Here is a 22,394-nt window from a genome sequence, read left to right on the forward strand (position 1 = left end):
TTCATATGGTATCAAAACTTAAAAAAGTTCAAATTTCATCATGTGTTGGGTTTTCCTAGATCGCATAACATTTCCTTCCTAGTCTCTCTTACAGTATATAGGTTTATAGTGTAAAATTCAGTATAGAGGGTTTTCACGACACTGAATGTAAACTATGCCACTGAACCAAAAGAAACTTGCATTTTTTGATGATTATTGCTGCTGAAAATGGTCAATTATTGTCATGTTTTGGACTGTACTAATCGGTCGGACTGGGAAATACATTTGGAGTACTATAGACTGCCAAAAGCTATCAAATCAAAGAGAAGAGTGCAAAAAAACTGAGGTACAAAAGGCTTTTGTGGTTGTCCAAACTGAACCAAGAATCTTGACAACATTCGTGTTTGTTCTTATCATTTCCGGTCAGGTAGGGGAAATATTAGGCTAGTATCTTAATTGATACTGCACATATTTATCTTTACCACATACTTCTTACTTGGCAAAATTTAGCAGCTTCCACACAATTGTGGTTTAGACAATATAAATTGACAGAACAATGTATTCAGTAGTACATTAACTGCAATCCATGCTGTTGTTGAGTATCGCCAGTATGGCCGTGTATCCGGGTAACTGACCAAACCGTGACGAAAGTGCAAACCCTCTATGAATGAAATTGCTAATGTTAACAAACATTTTCATTACTATTTGTTAATGGTAACAAAGCTGACCAAATCAGACCACTGTGCACCATTTTCCCTGGATATCTAATGAGAAAGATCATCTAAACCACAGTGATTGACAAACCAGAGCCATGAGCCCTTCAGGGACCGTAAAGATCTTGTAATCTGACTAAATGTGGATGTGTTGTCAGGCCTGTTGATGAAAGGATCCCGGAGAGCCAATCATGGGTGACGGCGCGAGCCCAAGAGATGTCTCAGAAAGCCGGAAGCTGGAGTCCTGAAGGCCAACACCCAGATGACAACCCAGATAACCGCAGACAATCTCAGGTACACAGAGCCTGTCTAATCTCATTTACACTTTTCAGTCAGTCCTTATGTAAATGCTTGAACTTGTGAAAATTACTTGGTGCATGGCTGTACTCTTAACCTCAAACATTACCAGATTAGTATGGTAGTACAGCAATAAAAGTGAGATTGTTCCCACACACTACTGTATGCGATAAAACAATATTTTGTGATATGAGAGTCACTATTTCATAAGTTATGAATATAACTCCCCTCACAGCATGATAATATTTGTTAGAACGTTCATGGACGTCTCAGTGGATCAATAATGTTTTCTCTGCCTTTATAAGACAGCAAATCAGAAATTCCCAGTCTTTTGTGGAGGGTGTCCACTGGAGCGGTTTGTTTTCATAACCCTGAATGGCTGGTCTGTCTATCCCTCATCCATGTGCATCTCATTGGCAGACAGCAACAAAGCCCCTTCTCTGTTGCTGAGCGAAAACTGAATTCGGTGGACTATCTTCCACACTCTTATTCTCTTTCTTATATTTCCCTTCAGTCTGTGTGTCCTTCTGTTACCGTTTATATTCTTTTATTACTCTCACATGTCTGCTTTGTACGGTGAAGCTCATGTCATTGAATATATGCATCCATATTCGGCTGTCTGGGAAGGATGTTTAAACCCTTCCGCAGTCTTAAGTGCCATTGTACTGTAAGGAGGTGAGACACTCCTGCCCAGCTCAACTATTTATGTAATTCACGACAAGAACAGTAGTTGCTTTTATCCAAATCTTATCAACGTGGAAGGCAACATAAGCGAAGAAAAAATCTTACTTTTGTGAGCAGATGAACGTGAGAAACAGTAAGATAGTATTGTTTAGTAAGAACAGATTTTTTTTTATTGCAAAAGCTTAAAAGCATAGTTCTCCTAAAAATGTAACTGAAAAATTAAAAATGACATTATTTAATCAACCTGTCAATCAAAGCTCATATGACTTTCTTTTTTCAGTGATTTTTTTAAAGAATATACCGGACGCTCATTACAACATATTGACAGTGAATGAGGAGTGGGGTTTTTACAAGGTTAAAGTTACTATTTACTGGAAAAAATCTTAAAAAATCTACACTACCGGTCAAAAGTTTTTGAACTAAGATTTTAGTTTTTTTAAAGAAGTCTCTTCTGCTCACCAAGCCTGCATTTATTTGGTCCAAAGTACAGCAACAACAGTCAAATGTTGACATATTTTTACTATTTAAAATAACTGTTTTTTTATTTGAATATATTTTAAAACGTAATTTATTGTGATTTCAAAGCTGAATTTTTAGCATCATTACTCCAGTCACATGATCCTTCAGAAATTATTTCAGTATTCTAAATTTGCTGCTCAAAAAATAAATAAAAATAAAATAAAAATTATTATTATGATGTTAAAAACAGCTGAGTAGAACTTCAGGTTTTCATGAATAGAAAGTTCAGAAGAACAGCATTTATCTGAAATAGAGATCTTTGTAACATTATAAATGTCTTTTTCATAACTTTTGATCAATTTAAAGCATCCTTGCGCAAGAAAAATATTAATTTCTATAATATCTTAAATTATACTGACTACAAGCTTTTAATTGGTATAATGTTACAAGTGCTTTTCATTTCAGATAAATGCTGATCTTTGGATCTTTCTAATCATATTAAATCAGCATATTAGAATGATTTATGAAGAATCGTGTGACACTGAAGACTGGAGTAATGATGCTGAAAATTTAGCTTTGATCACAGGTATAAATTACATTTTAAAATATATTCAAATAGAAAGCAGCTATTTCACATACTAAAAATATTTCACAATATTACTGCTTTTGCTGTATTTCGGATCAAATAAATGCAGGCTTGGTGAGCAGAAGAGACTTCTTTTGTTCAAAAAACCATACCAGCATCTCCTTATATTCTCTCAGTGATCCTGTAGTTGAAGCCCTGCATATATTTACCCAGCTTAACAACATCAGAACAGCAGTGACGTATAGAACAGAGGCTGGGGCAGGACTGTCCTGCTACTCTTGCATCTCCCCACAGGGTGAAGGGAGAGATGAAGGTGGAGATGTCCTCCTTCCATCCACTGTGCTTAGGCCTGTCTCTCAGGCCCTTGGCATTCGCTCTTGCCTGCTGTCCCTGGGCAGTCATGCATGGTCTCCCTCTGTTTCTGCAGACAGTAGAGATGAGAGAGATGGGGCGGGACGGGTACTCGGACACTGAGCACTATCTGCCGATGGAAGGCCATGGCAGGGCTGCTTCCATGCCTCGACTCCCAGCAGACAATCAAGTGAGCGCCTCATCCTGTCATTCCTTCATGTTTCCTCCCCTTCCTTTTCTCCTACCCCCTTTTTACATCTGTCTTTCCTTTCCTGACCCTCCAAACAACCCACTTTCCATTGCTGCCGTTGCATTAAACAAATGTGCCCATTGACCAGATAAAGTAAAGCGAAACGATTATAGCTTCTGCAGTGGATAGATGTCCTGTATGGGCAAGCGTGAGGGTGAATTACACAAACAAGTCAATAATGTTAAATCGCTAAGTCATAATGGTATTAGATGGCTAAATGGTGCAGTAAGTCACGTATACAGCCATGCAGTCTGTTGAGCTGGAATGTGTTAGAAGGTCAAGCAGCATGAATTACATTTTCATTAGGGACATATGATCAGGTGTCTATATACTTGTCCCATGTAGCATATTAAAGGATTAGTTCACTTCCAAAATGAAAATTTCCTTATAATATACTCACCCACATGTCATCCAAGATGTTCATATCTTTCTTTCTACAGTCGAAAAGAAATTAAGGTTTTTGAGGAAATCATTCCAGGATTTGGGATCAATGGGGATCAACGGGTTGAAGGTCCAAATTGCAGTTTCACTGCAGCTTCAAAGGGCCCTACACAATCCCAGCCGGGGAATAAGGGTCTTATCTAGTATGAAACAATGGCCATTTTCTAAAAAAATCTACCCACAAATGCTCATCTTGCACTAGCTCAACCTCACACATTATGTAATCAAGCACCTTTACAGCCTCAAGTCTTTTTGGGTATGATGTGACAAGCTTTGCACATCTGCATTTGGCAATTATCTGCCATTCTTTGCCTCACCTTTTCACCTCTCAAGCTCTGTCAGCTGGGATGGGGGCTGGCAGACAGGAATTTGCCACAGTTTAACTCCACTCGAAGTGTAGTAACATCTAGAAGCAATATGAGCTAAATTTCGAGGGTCCCAGAAAAGGGTATGAATACTTATGCAACGGGATCTTTTCAGTTTTTTATTTTTAATACATTTGCACAAATGATAAAAACCTATTTTTTGCTTTGCCATTATAGAGTAGGGAGTGTAGATTGATGTGGGAAAAAAATAATTTAAAGTAGTTTAACATAAGGCAGCAACATAGCAAAATGTGAAAAAAAATGAAGGGGTATGAATAATAAAGGCACTGTATACGAGCCTGTTTACAAACCTGTTGTCCAACAAAGATATCATTTATTGACTTAATGGACTTAATAACATAAGTCGAGTGTTTGGATAAACTTTTTTGATCAGATGTGGTTTCATATCACAGAATGAGGCAGAAATCACACTATTTTATAGTATTATATACAGCGACTAAGGCTATGTCGATTAGCATTGCATTATAAATATACTTTATCCTTATAAAAATACCCAGGATTGCTTGAAGAACACAGATAAAACATGTATGTGTCTGTGGACCACAAAACCAGTCTTAAGTAGCATGAGTTTATTTGTAGCAATAGCCAAAAATGTATGAATTTATTAAATGTATTAAAAAAAATGGTATGAGTCAAAATTATTGTATGTGTCAAAATAATTGTTCTTTTATGCCAAAATGTTCATCTTCATGTTCCATGAAGATATTTTGTAAATTTCTAAGAACTAAGAACTTATTTCGAATTTTTGCACCCACAGATTTCAGATTTTCAAATAATTATATCTCAGCCAAATATTGTCATATCCTAACAAACTGTACATCAATGGAAAGCTTGTTCATTCAGCATAAATCTCAGTTTCCAAAAAAAATCAACCCTTATGACTGGTTTTGTGGTCCAGGGTCACACATTGTTGCAGTCGTATGTTTATTGTCTTCAGGTTTCCTCAATTAAAATGTCTCTCTCTGCGCTTTATTCAGCTACAGCAATAACTGCGTACCTTGTCAATATGAGGGATTTCCTGGAGCATCGACAGTGCTATTATTTCTGTGATGCATTTGTTTCGTCAGTGATATTGTTATTGCAATAAATACCAGAAATTATTGTGATATATTTATAATCCCATACCGCTCATCCCTAGTGGAGACGCATCACAGATCTAGTGCAAGAAGGGCATTTGTGGTAAAAAAAAAAAAAAAGTATATAAATTTTTTATTTTTTTAGAAAATGACCGAACACTTTGCTAGATAAGACCCTTATTCCTCGGCTGAGATCGTGTAGAGCCCTTTGAAGCTGCATTAAAACTGCAATTTGGACCTTCATCCCATTGGCTCCTACTGAAGTCCACTATATGGAGGAAAATCCTGGAATGTTTTCCTCAAAAAAAAAAAAAATTATTTTCAACTGAAGAAAGAAAGACATGAAAATCTTGGATTAAATTATCAGGATTTTTTTGTATTTTGGAAGTGAACTAATACTTTAATGTTTGTAATATAGAAATTTCTGAAGAAGTGCGTTAGTTTATAAATGTGCCTTTTAATGTTGCACATAAAAAGAAAGTTGGCCCCATAATAGATCCTTGAGGCACTCCACAAGAAACAAAGCTTGATTAGTCAGTATTAAATACTTTCATCAGCATACCTGTCATAAATATGCATTTTAAGTATTTGTAATTATCAGAATATGTGTTTGAATATATGTGATGTATTCAAGAATACATTTTTTGCATTCAAACACTATCTTAGTATAATTGTCTAGATATTTGATATCTAACATATTACAACATGCACCCTCATTACTTATAATGCATATTTGATGCAGGCCTAGAACAGGGTATAGGGTGTAATTTAAGTGTTTTTATTATTATTATTATTATTATTATTATTATTATTATTATTTCATGTTTCTCACCACTGGCCTTCAAATAGCCTCCTCCCCTTCATTCATACAGACCCTAATATACACTTCCCTACTACACATTATACAAAAAGCAGTATGTCACACGAACAGGACATCTGGATGCTCTGTATTCATTAAACACAATTCCCAGATGACATACTGCATCTGCTGGGATTCTGAAATTCATAACAAGTGCACACTTTGCTATCCCATGATGCTGTGGGAGTTGAGGAGCTGACAGATTAGAAAAGCAGGGTTGGGTTTGCTTCCTTTTTTTCTGAATAAATTCTCTTCTCATGCTGTCTCCATGAATTTTCTGTGAATATGTCTTTCCTTCTCTCCTTCTCTTATTTTCATTTTGGGTTTGGCTAACTCTTGACTTCCTCCCTCAGTAAAGAAGTTAACCAGTGTTCTCACATTGTCTTTACTATAAAGAATCAAGTTCTGTTTTTAACTGTATTTACAGCTCAGTTTTACTGCTTCCTTTCTATTTTAGTTTTTATTCTATTTTGCCCAAGTTTGAATAGCGTTTCATTCAGGGTCATATAGCTCAGTGAAATTTGAGGCTGAAGCAAGCAATGACTTGGGAGTTGGTTCTGAGATGTGGATTTGTGTGAGCATGTGTTTGTGTGCGTGTTAATGTCTCCCAAGTCTATGTATGTACAGTACCGTTTAAAGGTTTGAGGTCAGTAAATTTTTTTCTATCCACCTTATTCTTCAACGCGGAAGTACGCATATGGGCAAGACTTCCGGTTCATTAGCCACTGTAGGGAAATAAAGAGAAGAATAACAACGTGCAGTAAACTGTAAAACTGTTTGCACTACAAACCAGTGTGTTCATAATTAAGATAATACATTAAAATAATATAGTAAGACACACCAGTTTGCAATATCAGGCAGCAAAAAGAGCTGTTTGTACAGGTAAAATAGCTGGACGTGGATTCGATCGGAAGCCAGACCCATAAAATGTAGTTCTTTTGCTCTTACGGCAAAAATAAGGTGGATATAATTTTAAAATTGTGTTATTTAAGGATGGAGTAAATGAATCAATAGTGACAATAAGGAAGTTTCCTAATGTCACAAAACATTTCTATGTCAAATATATTGTTCTTTCAAACATCCTATTTATCAAAGAATCCTGGAAGAAATTGTTTTGACAAAAATGTTTAGCAGCAAAAACTGTTTTCAACATTAATTGTAAAAAGAACTGATGACCAATATAATAATTGTGCACCAATAATAATTAAGCAGCAAATCAGCATATTACTTCAGAATGATTACTGAAGGATCATGTGACTGCTGAAAATTGAGCGTTGCCATCATAGGAATAAATTACATTTTAAAATATAAATATTACTAATTTAACTGTTTTGGTAAAATACATGCAGCCTTGGTGAGCATTAGAGACTTTAGAAACATTAAAAAATCTTTCTGACGATGGTATAGCAGCACAAATGACACTCATTTGTGACATAATGTTCAGATGTCTATATACTTTGGGTCATGTAGTATATTAATGTTTGTAACCGAGAAAATTCTGAAGAGAAATGTTAGTTTATAGAGGATATGCCTTTTAATGTTGAAAAAAAAAAAAAAAAAATATATATATATATATATATATATGTTGGGCCAAGAACAGATCCTTGAGGCACTCCACAAGAAACAAAATCATAAAAATAAATTAATATATAATATATAAAATCTTTCATTTATATTTAAGAAAAAAATTTCTGACCCCAGACTTTTGAATGGTAGTGTATGTGTTGTACTTGCGCAACACTAAACGTACTAGAGTATGAGTGATTTACATCCATTTTAGAAACCAAGTACAAGAGTTTTGTTGGTGTTGGCTATTTGTACTGTATGTGTGCGCAGTGTTGTAGTAGTATACCTCTTTTTGGCCACTGTGTCTCGTGATCACTGTACTGTTCCTCACCGTATCATTTTGTGTGGTGTACTGTGATGTGTCTCTAACACTGCTTCTGGTCCTCAGTGTGTGTGCTGCTGTGGTAAGTGTCTTTTTCCGTCTCCACTGCTTCTGTGTCTAACCAGGTTCTCTGTGTCTCTCTTCTCTCTCTTTATTTTTATCTCTTTCTCTCTCCTTATTTCCTCCTTTCTTTCACTCTGTTTTTGTCCTCCCCATACTCATTTACTCCTGCACGAAACCCCCTCTCAACTTTGTCTTCTTTTGAGTGCAATCTCTCTTTCTCTCTCCTTCTCTGTCATGCCTGGGGTCACCCACTGTTAATGTGCTTTGTCTTGTGTAAATGCGGCCCTATGTGCTTTCTATGTGTGTATTTGTGTGGACATATTTGTGGCGTGTTTTGTGTTTGTGTGAAAATGGCTGTTCAGCAGCCACGGAGGAAAGGACGGCACCGGGGAGATAATCTCACTGTATGTGCGGCTTTTCTCGTTCATTATTACTTTCTATATCGCTCTCTGTTGGACTCTGGCATCTGTCTCTGGATCATTCTCAGGAAATCACAATTTGTGCTTGAATGTCTCAGGGAAAAAAAATACTTGACATTTTTCAATATTGGAGTATGCGTTTTATTGGCCTTTTGACTATATGCAGTTTACATACATACAGTCAAAAGTTTACATACACCTTGCAGAATCTGCAAAATGTTAATTATTTTACTAAATTAAGAGGGATCATACAAAATGCATGTTATTTTTATTTAGTACTGACCTGAATAAGATATTTCACATAAAAGCCGTTTACATAGAGTCCACATAAGAAAATAATAGCTGAATTTATAAAAATGACCCCGTTCAAAAGTTTACATACACTTGATTCTTAATACTGCGTTGTTGTTGCAATAGCTGTTTTTTTTTTGTTGTTGTTGTTTAGTGATAGTTGTTCATGAGTCTCTTGTTTGTCCTGAACAGTTAAACTGCCTGCTATTCTTCAGAAAAATCCTTCATGTCCCACAAATTCTTTGGTTTTTCAGCATTTTTGTGTATTTGAACACTTTCCAACAATAACTGTATGATTTTGAGATCCATCTTTTCACACTGAGGACAACTGAGGGACTCACATGCAACTATTACAGAATGTTCAAACACTCACTGATGCTCCAGAAGGAAAAACCATGCATTAAGAGCAAGGGCGTGAAAACTTTTTGAATTTGAAGATCGGGGTAAAATGAACTTATTTTGTCTGCTGGTAAACATGTAAATATATTCTGTAGCTTCTGAAGGGCAGTACTAAATGAAAATATATGATATTTATGCAAAATAAAAATAAAAAAGACACATCTTCATTCTGTTCAAAAGTTTACACCCCTGATTCTTAATGCATAATCTTTCCTTCTGGAGCATCAGTGAGTGTTTGAACCTTCTGTAATAGTTTACATTACAGACTGTCATAGTCACATTCAGCTGCTTTTGGCCTGGAGACCACCTATTTAGACGACTACAAATCAAAGTACAAGGTTGCCAGGTTTTCACAACAAAATCCAACCAATTCCTAGCTCAAAACTAGCCTAATCACTTTTCTGGGGCAGGAAAATAAAATTTGCATTCCGGGGATAAAATACAAATTTTTTTGGTACGGCTCTCCTGGTAAAATTTGCATTCCAGCAGCTAAATATCACATTATTGTGGTCGCTTCAACCAGCAGACATAAAAACAACCTGTGTCAAAAGTGTTAAAGTAGCACTGTAGTGAAGTAAATGCATCATCTTAATCAGAATGTTATGATTGGCCAAGAGTAGACGTCTTGCGTCAGTGCATTCTTAATTTGGACATGCTTATACCGGTATGTGTTCAGCACATTACTGGTAATGTTACAGCTTCTCATACCGGTAAATTGCCAGAACGAATTTATGGGTATTTTTTAAAAAGATCCTGTTCTAACATGATCTCTTAGCGGTAATTTACCAGTAAAGACTATGTGTGAAAGAATAATAATACTGGGGCATTATTATCTGCACAGTACAGACAATTCCTTGTCTGCCTCCTCTTGATGTATATCTGCCTACCTGATTTCATGACGAAAACATACCTGAGAGAAAGTTTTCGTAAGACACGAAATACGTACCAATAAATACATTTCATTGCAGTTTCCAGCAGAAATGAACACTAGAAGTGGTAAAACAGCGAGCAATTGTTACGATTTCGTACACAGTTATGATTACAGCTCCATATGTTTTGCTTTCCGGACATAACAAGCTTGCTTTCTAGCTCAGCCGGCACGGAATTGAACTCAGGATGCGGAATCCTTGGGTACGAATTCTGTCAAGAAACATGACTCATGATGAAAAAGCTGAAAGATGAGAGATCAAAAAAACAAGATAAAACAGCATGCTTGCAATTGCGGTTTTACATCACATTCACTTTTGTTCATACTATTAGGTAGGTTTAGGTGTAGTGCAGATGGTACCTTATTTTAAAACATCACAGAGCATATTCAATCAACATTTTAAGCCAGAACTGTGAACATCACAACATCACATAAAACATACCATATGTACGTTTATCTGTTTCGGGGAAAAAACGAACACTCTTTTACCGCCACTCAGTTGACATTTCACATCGAATATGTCACGAAACGTACATAGCGGAATGTATTTCGCATCTTGTGAAAAAGTTCCCACAGGTACATTTTCGTCATGAGATCAGGCGAATATCTGCTATCTGTGGGCTTTGCAACACTCATTGTGTGCTGTCTGTTCATGTGCGTGTTTTATGTTTTTGTGTGCATATTTGTCCACAATGTTTAAGTGTGCAATTATCTGTGCTGTGTGTGTGTGTGTGTGTGTGTGTGTGTGTGTGTGTGTGTGTGTGTGTGTGTGTGTGTGTGTGACTGTGTTGGTGAGCAGAGACGTGCAGAGATTTTATGGTATTCAGTGGGTCGAAGGGGGAAAAGAGACTTTCTGGGGCATGTTTTTTATTGTTATTTTATTTATTTATTTATTTTACATTTTTTAAGGAAGGGTTGAATGTGTTATTGAGGTACACCTACATACATAGTATACATGGTATAGTATACTAGTCTACTGTATGCAATGCTGCATCCATGCCTCTAAGTGTCAGTGTTGAAAGGGTTTGATAGTGAAGCAGCACCAAAAGTCCAATGTGTGCCAAGGGTACAGGGTTTGATCCACTGCAAACCACCACCCACTCTGCACGTCCCTCTTCCTGGACCATTTATCTGGTGCTGCTGCCCCATACATCCTATCTGAAGCCTGGCTAGGCCTCTTTCTTTTCTCTTTCTTTGTGGTGTGCATGACTGTGAGAGGTCTGCTGAAGAAATGTCCTTCTCTCAAATGTTGAACTCGGATGTGTATTCACGGATGAATATATTTTTTTTTTTCCTTTTTATAGATTCTGGATGCATGTAAGGCACGACTTATTGCAACTATCCTTCAGTTTCTCTCTCTTTTTTACATATCTTTCTCTTCTACTCGGATTCTGCATGGTGAATTTCTTTATTTGTTCGCTGGTATTGGCTGAATGTGTCCATCAGGTCATACACAATCAAACCACACCAACTCCCAGACCTACAGAATTAAACATACCTGATTTAAGTCATCAAAAACCCCATTTACACCTGGTATTAACATATGATTGGGCCAAAATTATCAGCACTTGATGCAGATGTAAGCGGGGTGCTTGTCTCGTTTTCTAGTTAAATATCCAAACATCCTTAATGTTTGAAAGTAGATACGTTTACTTGAGAATCAAAAGCATCTAATAGTAGATTGCTCCTTAAGAAACATTTCTCGTAATTATCAATGTTGAAAACAGTTGTGTTACATAATATTTTTGTGGAAACAGGATGATGGGATTACCCAAGACAGATGTTAATACCAGGAGTAAACAGGACCGTACATTCATACGACCATCTGCCTGCCTTTACGAAATACTACGGACATGAAGTTCCCTTCTCAAATCTTCCAGACCCATTAATTTCCAATAAACAGACTCCTCTCTCTTCCTTCGCTCCCTTTTCTTTTCTCTCCCTACCTCTTTCTCTCTGTCTCTCCTGTGCCGGCTCTCTCAGCAGACCATCACCGATAACAGTCCGATGAAGCGTTCGGCTTCATCTTTGGGGCACGGGCGTCAAGGCCGTTCAATGCGGGGTGATGACTACGCCATGGACAGGGTAATCCCAGAAGAGGGTCATAGACATGGACATCGCCACCGAGACCGCAGTCACCGTGCATCAGAGCGCTCCCTGAGCCGCTACACTGATGCTGACACAGGTCAGAGACAAAAACATGTCAAATAATGTTATTGATGGCATTGTGTGTGCTTCAGAGAATAGGAGAGCTAATAGTAATGCCCTATTTCCTCTGTTTGGCTGTGGCCTAGCAGGTCTTGGCACTGACCTCAGCACCACCACACAGTCAGGAGACTTGCCATCCAAGGAGAGGGACCGAGGCCGGGCCAAAGACCGCAAGCACCACCATCATCACCATCACCACCACGGTTCTCTAGATAAGGAGCACTACGGACATGAGAGAGAACGAGGGGACTACGGCCACAGACAGTCTAGAGAGAGAGACCACCGCTGGTCCCGCTCCCCGAGTGAGGGCAGAGAGTGCCTGACTCACAGACAGGTGGGCGATTCATTCATAATGAACATGTGCTTATAATACACATCACAGTTGAACATTTCTACAGCACTGACAAAAATCATTTCCTGTATCAGTCATTTTGCCTTCACTGTTGTTCGGTAAAATTATCCAAACATCAATTAAAAAAAGTTAAACTTACTCATAGAATCATAATTTCATTAGGTTTATTGTTCTTATTAGCAAATTGCATTTTATTTTAAGAGTAAACATTAGTTAAAAGGGATAGTTCACCCAAAAATCAGATGAATACAATCAGAGTTGTATTAAAAATGTCTCGGCTCATCCCAGCTTTATAATGGCAGTGAATGGGTGTTGATTTTTTAAAGTCAAATAAAGTGCATCCATCTATCATAAAAAGTGATCCACACCACGCCGGGGGTTTAGGAAAGGCCTTCTGAATCAAATCGTGGCATTTTGTGAGAAAAATATCCATTTTTAAAACTTTATAAACATAATCTCTAACCGAAAATGTGCTAGTTTCACGAGAACCACATTTTGTTTACAGGAGCAAGGAAAGCAAAGTTTTCTTTTGTTTATCAAAAGTAAAACCAGTCTCCTCTTGACTTATATTGAAATCCTCCTATTGAATATTAACACCCATTCACTGCCATTACAAAGTTTGGAAGAGCCAGGACATTATTTAAAATAACACTGATTAGATTCGTCTGAAAGAAGAAAGTCATAAATACCTAGGATGGCTTAAGGGGGAGAGTAAATCATGGGGTAATTTTTATTTTGGGGTGAACTATCCCTTTAAACATTGTTAGAAAAGACCAGAAAATAAACAATTAAGTAAATGTTTTTAAATGTAAGTAATTAACCATTCAAAAAGTTTGGGGTTAGTACGATTTTTGTTGCTTCTCAAGTAAATCTTGTTTTAAGGATGCTTACTGAAAAACATGACTAAAATACTGATTGAGTGAAATGATTTTTGCAAAGAACCCATCTGTTTCTTGTATTAAAACAGGATGTTTAACTTAAATGATCGAACGTTTTATACCTGCCATAGTCATTTTATGCTGTTTATTTATATTGTAACAATATTATTTCCAACAATATTGTGACAGTCAAGACCAGGAATAATGTGACCAGTGTAAATTAATTCTATTTCAGCTTAAAGGGATAGTTCACCCCAAAATGAAAATTCTGTCATTAATTAATCACCCTCTTGTTGTTCCAAACTGTAAGACCTTCGTTCATCTTCAGAACACAAATGAAGATATTTTTGATGCAATCCGTGAGCTTTCTGACCTTGCATAGACAGCAACACAACTGACACGTTCAAGGCCCAGAAAAATAGTAAGGACATTGACAAAATAGTCTATGTGACATCAGGGTTTCAACCTTAATTTTATAAAGGTATGGGAATCCTTTTTGTACACGAAGAAAACAAAAATAGTGACTTCATTCAACAATTTCTTCTCTTCCATGTCAGTCTTCGATGCACGTTCAGGAGAGTACCACGACGCATGGGTGTTGTGCTGCTGATTTTTTCTTTTTTTTTAACGATATTCTTAATACCTTTCTGGGCCTTGAACGTGATAGTTGCATTGCTGTCTATGCAGAAGGTCTTACAGGTTTGGAATGACATTAGAGTGAGTAATTACTGACAGAATTTTCATTTTTAGGTGAACCATCCCTTTAAATTGTATTAACACCTAGCCTAGATTTGTCAAAACCAAAATTCATCAAGTTGTTTTCAAAGTTGCAACAGAATTCAATTCTTTCTGTTGTTTTTTCTTTCTTGTGTCCTCTCTTTTCCCTGTGATATGTTGCTTTACGTTTGGTCGTTTCTTTTATGGCTGTTTGCATCGGTCGCTTTGCTCTACTGCTTTGCAATGTCTGTCATTCGTGTATCTCTGTTTCTCTCTCTCTCATGACTGCGCTCTTTCCTCTCTGACTGCGGTGTATGTGTCATCTCCTACTGTCTTTCTTCTTGTTGTGTGGTTAATTTTGTGGTTCTGTTTTATTTGCCTTGTTCCATTTTCATGTAGGGCAGTAGTTCAGTAAGCGGCAGTCCAGTCCCCTCCACCTCTGGGACCAGCACGCCCCGCCGCGGCCGGCGTCAGCTACCCCAAACCCCCGCTACGCCCCGACCCCATGTCACCTACTCTCCCGTGGTCCGTAAGCCCATTGGCGGCACCCCCCCTCCGGGCCAGCAGAACCGACTCCCCACCCCGACCTCCCGTCGGTTCAGCCCGACAGGCCCCGAGCCCCCGCTTCCCCCTCACCACCACCCGTCGCCTCCCCACCACGGCTCTCCTCGCTCCGGCCGTCACGCGCACTGGGGCCCCGGCCCAACGGAGAGCGTGGAGGGCGACGGTTTCTACGATGACCAAGACTACGAGTTTAATCACCACGAGCCTCCGTCCTACGAGCAAAGCCCTGTGCAGGGCAACCCGCACCCACATTCCCCCAGGACTTCCCGCCACAGCACCCCCCCTCAGGGCCAGCCACATCCGCGGCGCATGCCGAACGGCTACCGTTCGTCCTCGCCCTCTCCCCACCACCACACCCCCGCCCACTCGGGAACTCATAAGCCTCCTCATCCCAGAGGGCCCAGGAAGGGCCTCCATGAACCCTACAGTGAGACTGATGAGGATGACTGGTGCTAGCCTCTGGGACGGGGAGGGGTGAGTCCTTCCGCGCTCTCTGGAACGGACTGCCGCCACGCGGAGCGCCGGCTCACGGTGAAACAATGCTCTCACTGGATTAGCCGGGGAAACACTAGGCAGTGCGCTGAATGTCCACAGGGGAAATCAAGGCATGATTCGTTTCTTTCTATTTCTCGTTTCTTTTCCGATTCCTCTGCTGCCGAGTGTTTCCCTGCAAGCGACGGACCGCTGACAGTGAATACGAAAACTTACAAATATCCTGTTCTTAGCCTTTTTTCTGAAGAATACAAAAATGTTTTGATAAGGAGGAGGAATGTCTGAACTCTTTTTCCCAGGACATTTCACGCAGTCCCTCCAGAAATGAGACGCTAGGAACTCTTTAGCACTCGTTTTAAAAGAAAAAAAGAAGGTGGATCACTGGAGATTCGTTTATTGCAAAAATCAGTCCAGATGCTGGGAAATATCGATGAGTTTTATCATCTGTGTTTACTGTTAATACTTATCCCAGTGAGGGGGAGGCGTTCGCCGTGTGGGTGGGAGATGGAGATGGGCAGAGGTGAACTCACCTGAACTAAAATAGAAAAGCCCACCCTGCACTTCAGACCCCCAAACGCAAGCAAGAAGAATCACAAACAAAAAATAAGAAAAATAATAATAATAGAGAGAGAGAAAAAAATGAAAAGCTCCTCACTCTTTCTTCTTCTACGGCTTCGTCTTCTGCTTCTCATTGGAAACATTGGAGTTTGAATCTTCTGTTGCACTGCCCAGCTTTGTTTGAACTCCCAGAAAATAAATCCCTTGGAAATCCTGCATGATTGAAAAAAAAAACAAAAAACAAGTTTAAAAAAAAAAGTACATAAAGAAACTTTGGATAAAAACAGGGAGGGGGGATCAATTCCTTGGCTCTTTTGTCATGTCCGTGACGTTCTCTCTCTCTCCCATCAGCACCCTCCCTCTCTCTCTCGCGACTCTCTGAGATCCCTTTCTCCTGAAGGAGGAAAGGGGAGAAGAAGCCATTACTAATTTAGAACTAGCAAACGGGCGACCAGAGAGAGGTTCGCAACGTTTTATATGAGATTTGGTGCCAAATACCATTCAATAATGATTGCGAATCAAAAAACACAAATGAATAGCACAATTATTTTTAAGCTTAACATTTTATAACCTTTTATTTACATTCCTCTATCAATGTATAGATGATTTGCTCACTTGCACAAAAATGCAGATGTAGTAGCACATAAATTCAAATTCTTTTCCCCGTCGTAAACATGCTCTTCCAGTCTTCCAGGGTAAAAGCAGAGACAAAGAGAGTTGAGGGGGAGAATAAGAGAGAGAGAGAACGTCTCCATCTTTACATATGATTTCATGTTGATAATGACAATGTGTGTATAAAGATGATAGCGTATTTGATGGTGATGAAGATGATGATGACGATGATGCTTTGGATTTCGTTTTCTACCTGTTTTTGTATTTGACTCAGCTGCTCTTTGTATTGCCATACTTGTTTTCATGTGAGTTTTGTGTAGATGGTGTGTGGAGCTCTGTGATAGTGATCCATTACGGGCCATGACAGAAACCCATCTGACCTTCAGCACGACGACTTCGGATGTTTCCATGGAAACACTTTCTCAGCCATATCATTGAGCGTTAATGACAGTTCGAAGCATGCATCTGATCTCGAGTCTCTGTAACTGTGAACACTTCTTATCAAGAAGGAGAAAAAAAAAAGAAAGTAGAGGAAGAGCTAGTTATCGACCATAGTGATATAAACATGTTATATACATCTTAAAAGAGCATTTAGATATTAGCTAAGTAAACAGAGATTAATTAGGTTGGCATAAAATTCTTGCATTTATTTTTTTCTCATTAAGAATCTATCTTTAAAAGGATTTATTTTATTTATTTTTATAATTATCTGTTTAGAATGATTTTTCATACATTTAAACCAGTGGTTCTCAACCTGGGGCCTCAGCAAAAAATCCCGAATGATTAATAATACAGTTAAAATAGTCTAAACTCATAGGCGGAGGGTGAACCAACTCCAGGGTAAGGTTAAAAACAGACAAATCTATTAACTACAAACATCATAAAGTTTTTTTTAGGAAAGATCCAGGCATGGGTGTCATGTATGCTAATAAAATATTTTGAATGGGACTGAATCTGTATTTAACGTGATTACAATTTAATAAAAACATTAGAAATAGATAATTATAACGTTTCATTGCCACGGTTATTCAAACAGCGAATAAATTATATACAGAAAGCAACATTAGCTATCGCAAGTGTAAGCACTCTCAAAAAGACAAATTTATCATTATAATCACTAAAGCTCTCTACGCTGTGAAATGAATCTCTTACTTACATTGTACGTACATTTGCGTTTTGTTTATGTTGAGAGAATTCAAGAGTTAGGCGCACTCAACAAAACTGATGAGTTCAGCGATGACGCTTCTGATTGGCCATTGCATTTCTTGGCTCAACAGAATCGTGTTTGATTAGTTTAATGCGCAACACTCTTTAAAAAAGGCCGAAAAGGAATTACGGTGTAACATGAGCCTTACACACGCTCCGCCTATGCCCAAAAGTGTTGGGGAAAGCTACTTGCATTACAATATTGAGTTACTCCCTCAAAAAAGTAACGAATTACGTTACTTTGTTACTTTTTATGGAAAGTAACATTTTTGCATTACTTTTTTTTTTTTTTTTTATCTGGGCAGGGCTTGCTTGTTTGTTTTTAATATAAAAACTAAGAGTAAAAAGTAAATTCACATCTATACAGTAGAACAGCAGAAAGTTCAACACTTTCAGTAATTAAAAAAAAGAACAATAAATGTTCATCCCGAGTCATTTTTGCTTATTAGTGTGCTTGAATTGGATCATCGAAGGCCAGCAGCTAAGACACTGGTTAATAAAATAGGATTAAATACATAAAGGATAACTGTATTTGTCACATATATTTTTTACTTTTTGCAGGTTTGCGTCATATTCTGAGTTTTTATTATTCGTTTTAGGGAATACCGAAACTTTTTTTTTTTTGAGAGAGAGAGATGAATTAATGCATGTTCACATTTATTCTAGATCTAAAGTAACATCTTACTCCGAATTTCTCTTAACATGGGGACAGGAGAGGTTTCAATCAATAAACAGCAAATAAATAATACAAAGCAGAAAGTAACTGGCATTACTTATTTGAAAAAGTAACTCCGATATTTTCTTGCAAATTAAAAAGTACTGCGTTACTTTCCTAGTTACTTGAAAAAAGTTATCTGATTACGTAACTCATAAGCGTTACTAATGCGTTACCCCAACACTAATGTCTAAATTATCACAAAACTGAATTACAGAATAAATCAGCATTTAAAATATTCAAAACAAAAATCTGGAGTATCTCTTCCTCACACCTATGTTTGAAAAAGGTTGAGAGCCACTGCTTTAAACGAACCTAAAAAATCCTCAAGACATTTTAATGTGTAAGTAAACGGTGAGAGGGTAACTGAGCTCCACTACCTCTACTGGGTCAGCAGATGGCGCTGTGATCCACATTGTTCTGCAGCCAGTGGTTCTGGCTCTGTCAGTCTAACCTTTTTCTGTTCCATGTTTATGTCAATGACCTGTACACTGAGAGTAGTGCTATGTGTCTGTCACCGATGGTGCACCGTTCTGTGTTCAGGAAATGTAACACAGCCAATCAAACTGCACAGGAACATGTAACACAGCCAATCAAATTGCATGGGTGAAACAACGACCGGGCCTTTTCTGCCAAAACTTGTCTCTTGTGTCCCACTAATCTTTGTGTCTTTTCGGCCCATATTACCATCGCCATGTCAGTCTTCTTTACGAGGCAGAATCTTCTGTGGAATGACTCGGCATACACAGACGCGCTGCCGAACGTGTCCAACTTTGCAGCATGTGCAAATTAGACGATGTATGTAGCATTTACTAACATATTCTCACGCACAATCCCACTTGAGTAAGTCCTGTATGTAGCATTACTGGTCAAATTGGTAAGTTTGAGGCTCTCTTCTTTAACCGGTGAGTATATTGTCCTTGAGGATGTAAACACTAGATACAGGATCCAAGTTTCACGTCTCCCCTTGCTAGTGGAGCATGATTCGTTTTTGTTGTCATCGTTTCTTTGAGAACTGCATTCTTAGGAATGTATTACTGAGATTAATCAGTGCCTTATTCACCGTTATTTAGAGCGCACATCCCACTATCGTTTGCAGTGAAGTCGTCTCTTGGTTTCGTTTATCCACAACAGGCTTTAGTTTTTCTACGGAGAGTATCTATATATGCAATACCAACCTGTTTTGAGTACAAGATGCGTCAAGGAAATGATGTGTCTCTGTTTGTGAACTGTGTGTGTCTATGTTTGTGATCAGGTCCACGAAGCTGTGTTTGACAAAATTCACCATGCGAATTATTTTCAGCCATCCTCATTTGCATGCACGATGTTCTCTCGACTTCTTGCTGTGCGCGTGGCTGTGAGAGAAAAGAGAAAAAGCGTTAGTCTGGATAGGACATTGACATCCCTCATTGTCTGTCATAATAATTAATCACTACTAACAACCTTAGTTCATGTTTGGCAAAACGATTAAAAATACAATGCCGATGTGGGAGTCACACTGTAAAAAGAAGAAACTAAAAAAAGCAAGTTTTTGTCAGAAAAAAAAATGTAGAGAAGCATTTACCTCGAGAACTGCATGTGCAATGTGCATGCCACAGCGTTTGATAAGTCAACTGCAGGAATAAAAAAAAACTGAAATGTTTTGTAGAAAAACACACACGAGTACAGATCAATCTTTTTTAAAGTAATATATTCCTTTATGCTCTATTTTTTAAAACAAACAAACAAAAAAAATAACAGCATATTCTGTGGAGGAAAATCACTTTGATGCAATTTGGAAGTTGTTTATTTCTTTCTGTTTCTAGCTGTTTTTTTCTGCCAACTAGAAGGAGAGACACTTCAACACTATGTTCAGGGCACGTCAATATGACTACTGTCACACAAAAAAAGAAATAAAAGAGTCAAGAAGAAAATCCTTGCTGTTTTTGATTCAGACCCGGAGTGTGCGCAACTATTTGGTTTTAAGTTTCTGATTCTTTCACAATTCCAAAAGAATGTGGATTTGGCAAAACGGGGCATGGTTGGGAGTACACAGAGCATGTTTCAGCCTTATCTGACACACAGACCACAGGAGTAGTCATAGGACACCTCTAGAGTTTCAGAGGTCAAGTGGCTTGCTTAAATCGAGTATGGTCGGAAGAAAGTGCTCTGAGTGGGATTTAACACTTTCCATTTATGGTGCAGCTGTTATCAGTTACACACCCACGCTGTTGGCAAATATTTGAAAAGCACCAATATGTACAGTTGGCCCCAAAATTCCCAGACATTTATTCTATTTTTCTTCCTTGAGCTACACGAACATTAATAAGTGTGTAAAATTTGATAGATGGATCCAAAATGAAGCTTCAGTGGTAACAAGGACGTCAAATACAAAGAGGGAAAATATGAAATTTTGTCATTATTTACTTACACTTACTCTGCCATTTTTTTTTAAAGAAGTCTCTTCTGTTTACCAAGCCTGCATTTATTTGATCTAAAATACAGCAAAAACAGTAATTGTGAAATATTTTTACTATTTAAAAATAACTGCTTTCTATTTGAATATATTTTAAAATGTAATTTATTCCTGTGATCAAAGCTACATTTTCAGCATCATTACTCCGGTCTTCAGTGTCACATGATCCTTTAGAAATCATTCTATTAATTTATTAAGTATTTATTACTACTACTACTATTATTATTATTATTATTATTAACAATATTTAAAACAGTTGAGTAAAATGTTTTTTCTTTGATGAATAGAAAGATCCAAAGATCAGCATTTATCTGAAATAAAAAGCTTTTGTAACATTATACACTATACCATTCAAAAAATTGGAGTCAGTATCATTTTTTGGGGGGAAGAAATGATAGAAATGAACACTTTAACTTAGTAATAGTGCTTTAAATTGATCAAAAGTGTTGATAAAGACAGTAATGTTACAAAAGATTTGTTTCAGATAAACGCTGTTCTTCTGAACTTTCTATTCATCAAAGACACCTGAAAAAATTCTACGTAGCTGTTTTCAACATAAAAAATATTAATAATAAATGTTTTTGAAATCAAATCAGAATGATTTCTGAAGGATCATGTGACTGTAGTAATGATGCTAAAAATTCATGTTAAAATTGAAATCACTGGAACAAATTACATTTTAGAATATAAATAGAAAAAGGTTATTTTAAATAGTAAAACAAATTCAAAATGTTTCTGTTTTTGCTATACTTTGGATCAAATAAATGCAGGCTTGGTGAGCAGACAAGACTTTAAAAAACACAAAATCTCACTGTCCAAAAACGTTTGACTATATGTAATTCAAAATCTGTAAAAATATGGAAGCCCATTTCTGCCATGAACTAAAAAAAGGTAATTGTGAATTTTTACCTCATAATTTCAGATTTGGAGGGAAAAAGAGAAACAAGAAAAAAGAAAGTAAAAAGAATTGTAGGACATCAACTCGGAATTCTGATTCCCCCTCCACCATATCAGGGTCACATCTCATAGTTCTGACTTGAGTTTACACCTCACAATTCAGGCCCTGTTTACACAAGTGCGTTTTCGTTTTAAAAACTGCATTTTAAAATGAAAATGTTCCTTGCCTACACTGGCATTTTCACTGCGTTTCAGAAACGATCTCTATCCACACTACACAACCAAATGTGGGCAGCCACGCCATCATTTTCAAAAGTCTGCGTTTTGGTCAGTTTACACTGAAATGCAACCCTGGAGTTTTTAAACTAAAACGGGGTCTGCAGTGTTTTCGAAAGTCTCCATTTTCAAGGGTTGAGAACACTGGAGTAGTCTTAACGATAGGGGTAACCTTAGCAAGTTATGTGTTTTAAAAACAAAAACACTACTGTAAATGTGTCTTCAGCTTTCTGTTGCCAGCACAACTATAAAAACTTTTTATCTCAAAACTGTTTTTTTTTTTAAATTAAATTATGAGATATAAACTTAGATTTGCGAGAAACAAATGCTGAATTGTGGGATAAAAATCTGCAATTACCTTTTTAATTCTGTGGCAGAAACAGGCTTCCCTAAAG

General features: G+C 37.6%; 1 protein-coding gene across 1 annotated transcript in view; it reads left to right on the forward strand.

Moving 5' to 3' along the window:
• Positions 1–20,284, forward strand: part of cacna1aa (calcium channel, voltage-dependent, P/Q type, alpha 1A subunit, a) — a 137,578-nt gene extending 117,294 nt beyond the window's left edge. The window contains exons 44-49 of the mRNA XM_073839715.1: positions 851–986; positions 3,146–3,259; positions 8,395–8,436; positions 12,053–12,254; positions 12,367–12,611; positions 14,624–20,284. Of these exons, the coding sequence (XP_073695816.1) occupies positions 851–986; positions 3,146–3,259; positions 8,395–8,436; positions 12,053–12,254; positions 12,367–12,611; positions 14,624–15,244 (1,360 nt within the window). The 3' untranslated portion in view covers positions 15,245–20,284. The remainder of the gene's footprint in view (positions 1–850; positions 987–3,145; positions 3,260–8,394; positions 8,437–12,052; positions 12,255–12,366; positions 12,612–14,623) is intronic.
• Positions 20,285–22,394: the final 2,110 nt, after the last annotated feature.

This window comes from Garra rufa, chromosome 1, assembly GCF_049309525.1.
Source record: "Garra rufa chromosome 1, GarRuf1.0, whole genome shotgun sequence".
NCBI lineage: Eukaryota > Metazoa > Chordata > Actinopteri > Cypriniformes > Cyprinidae > Garra > Garra rufa.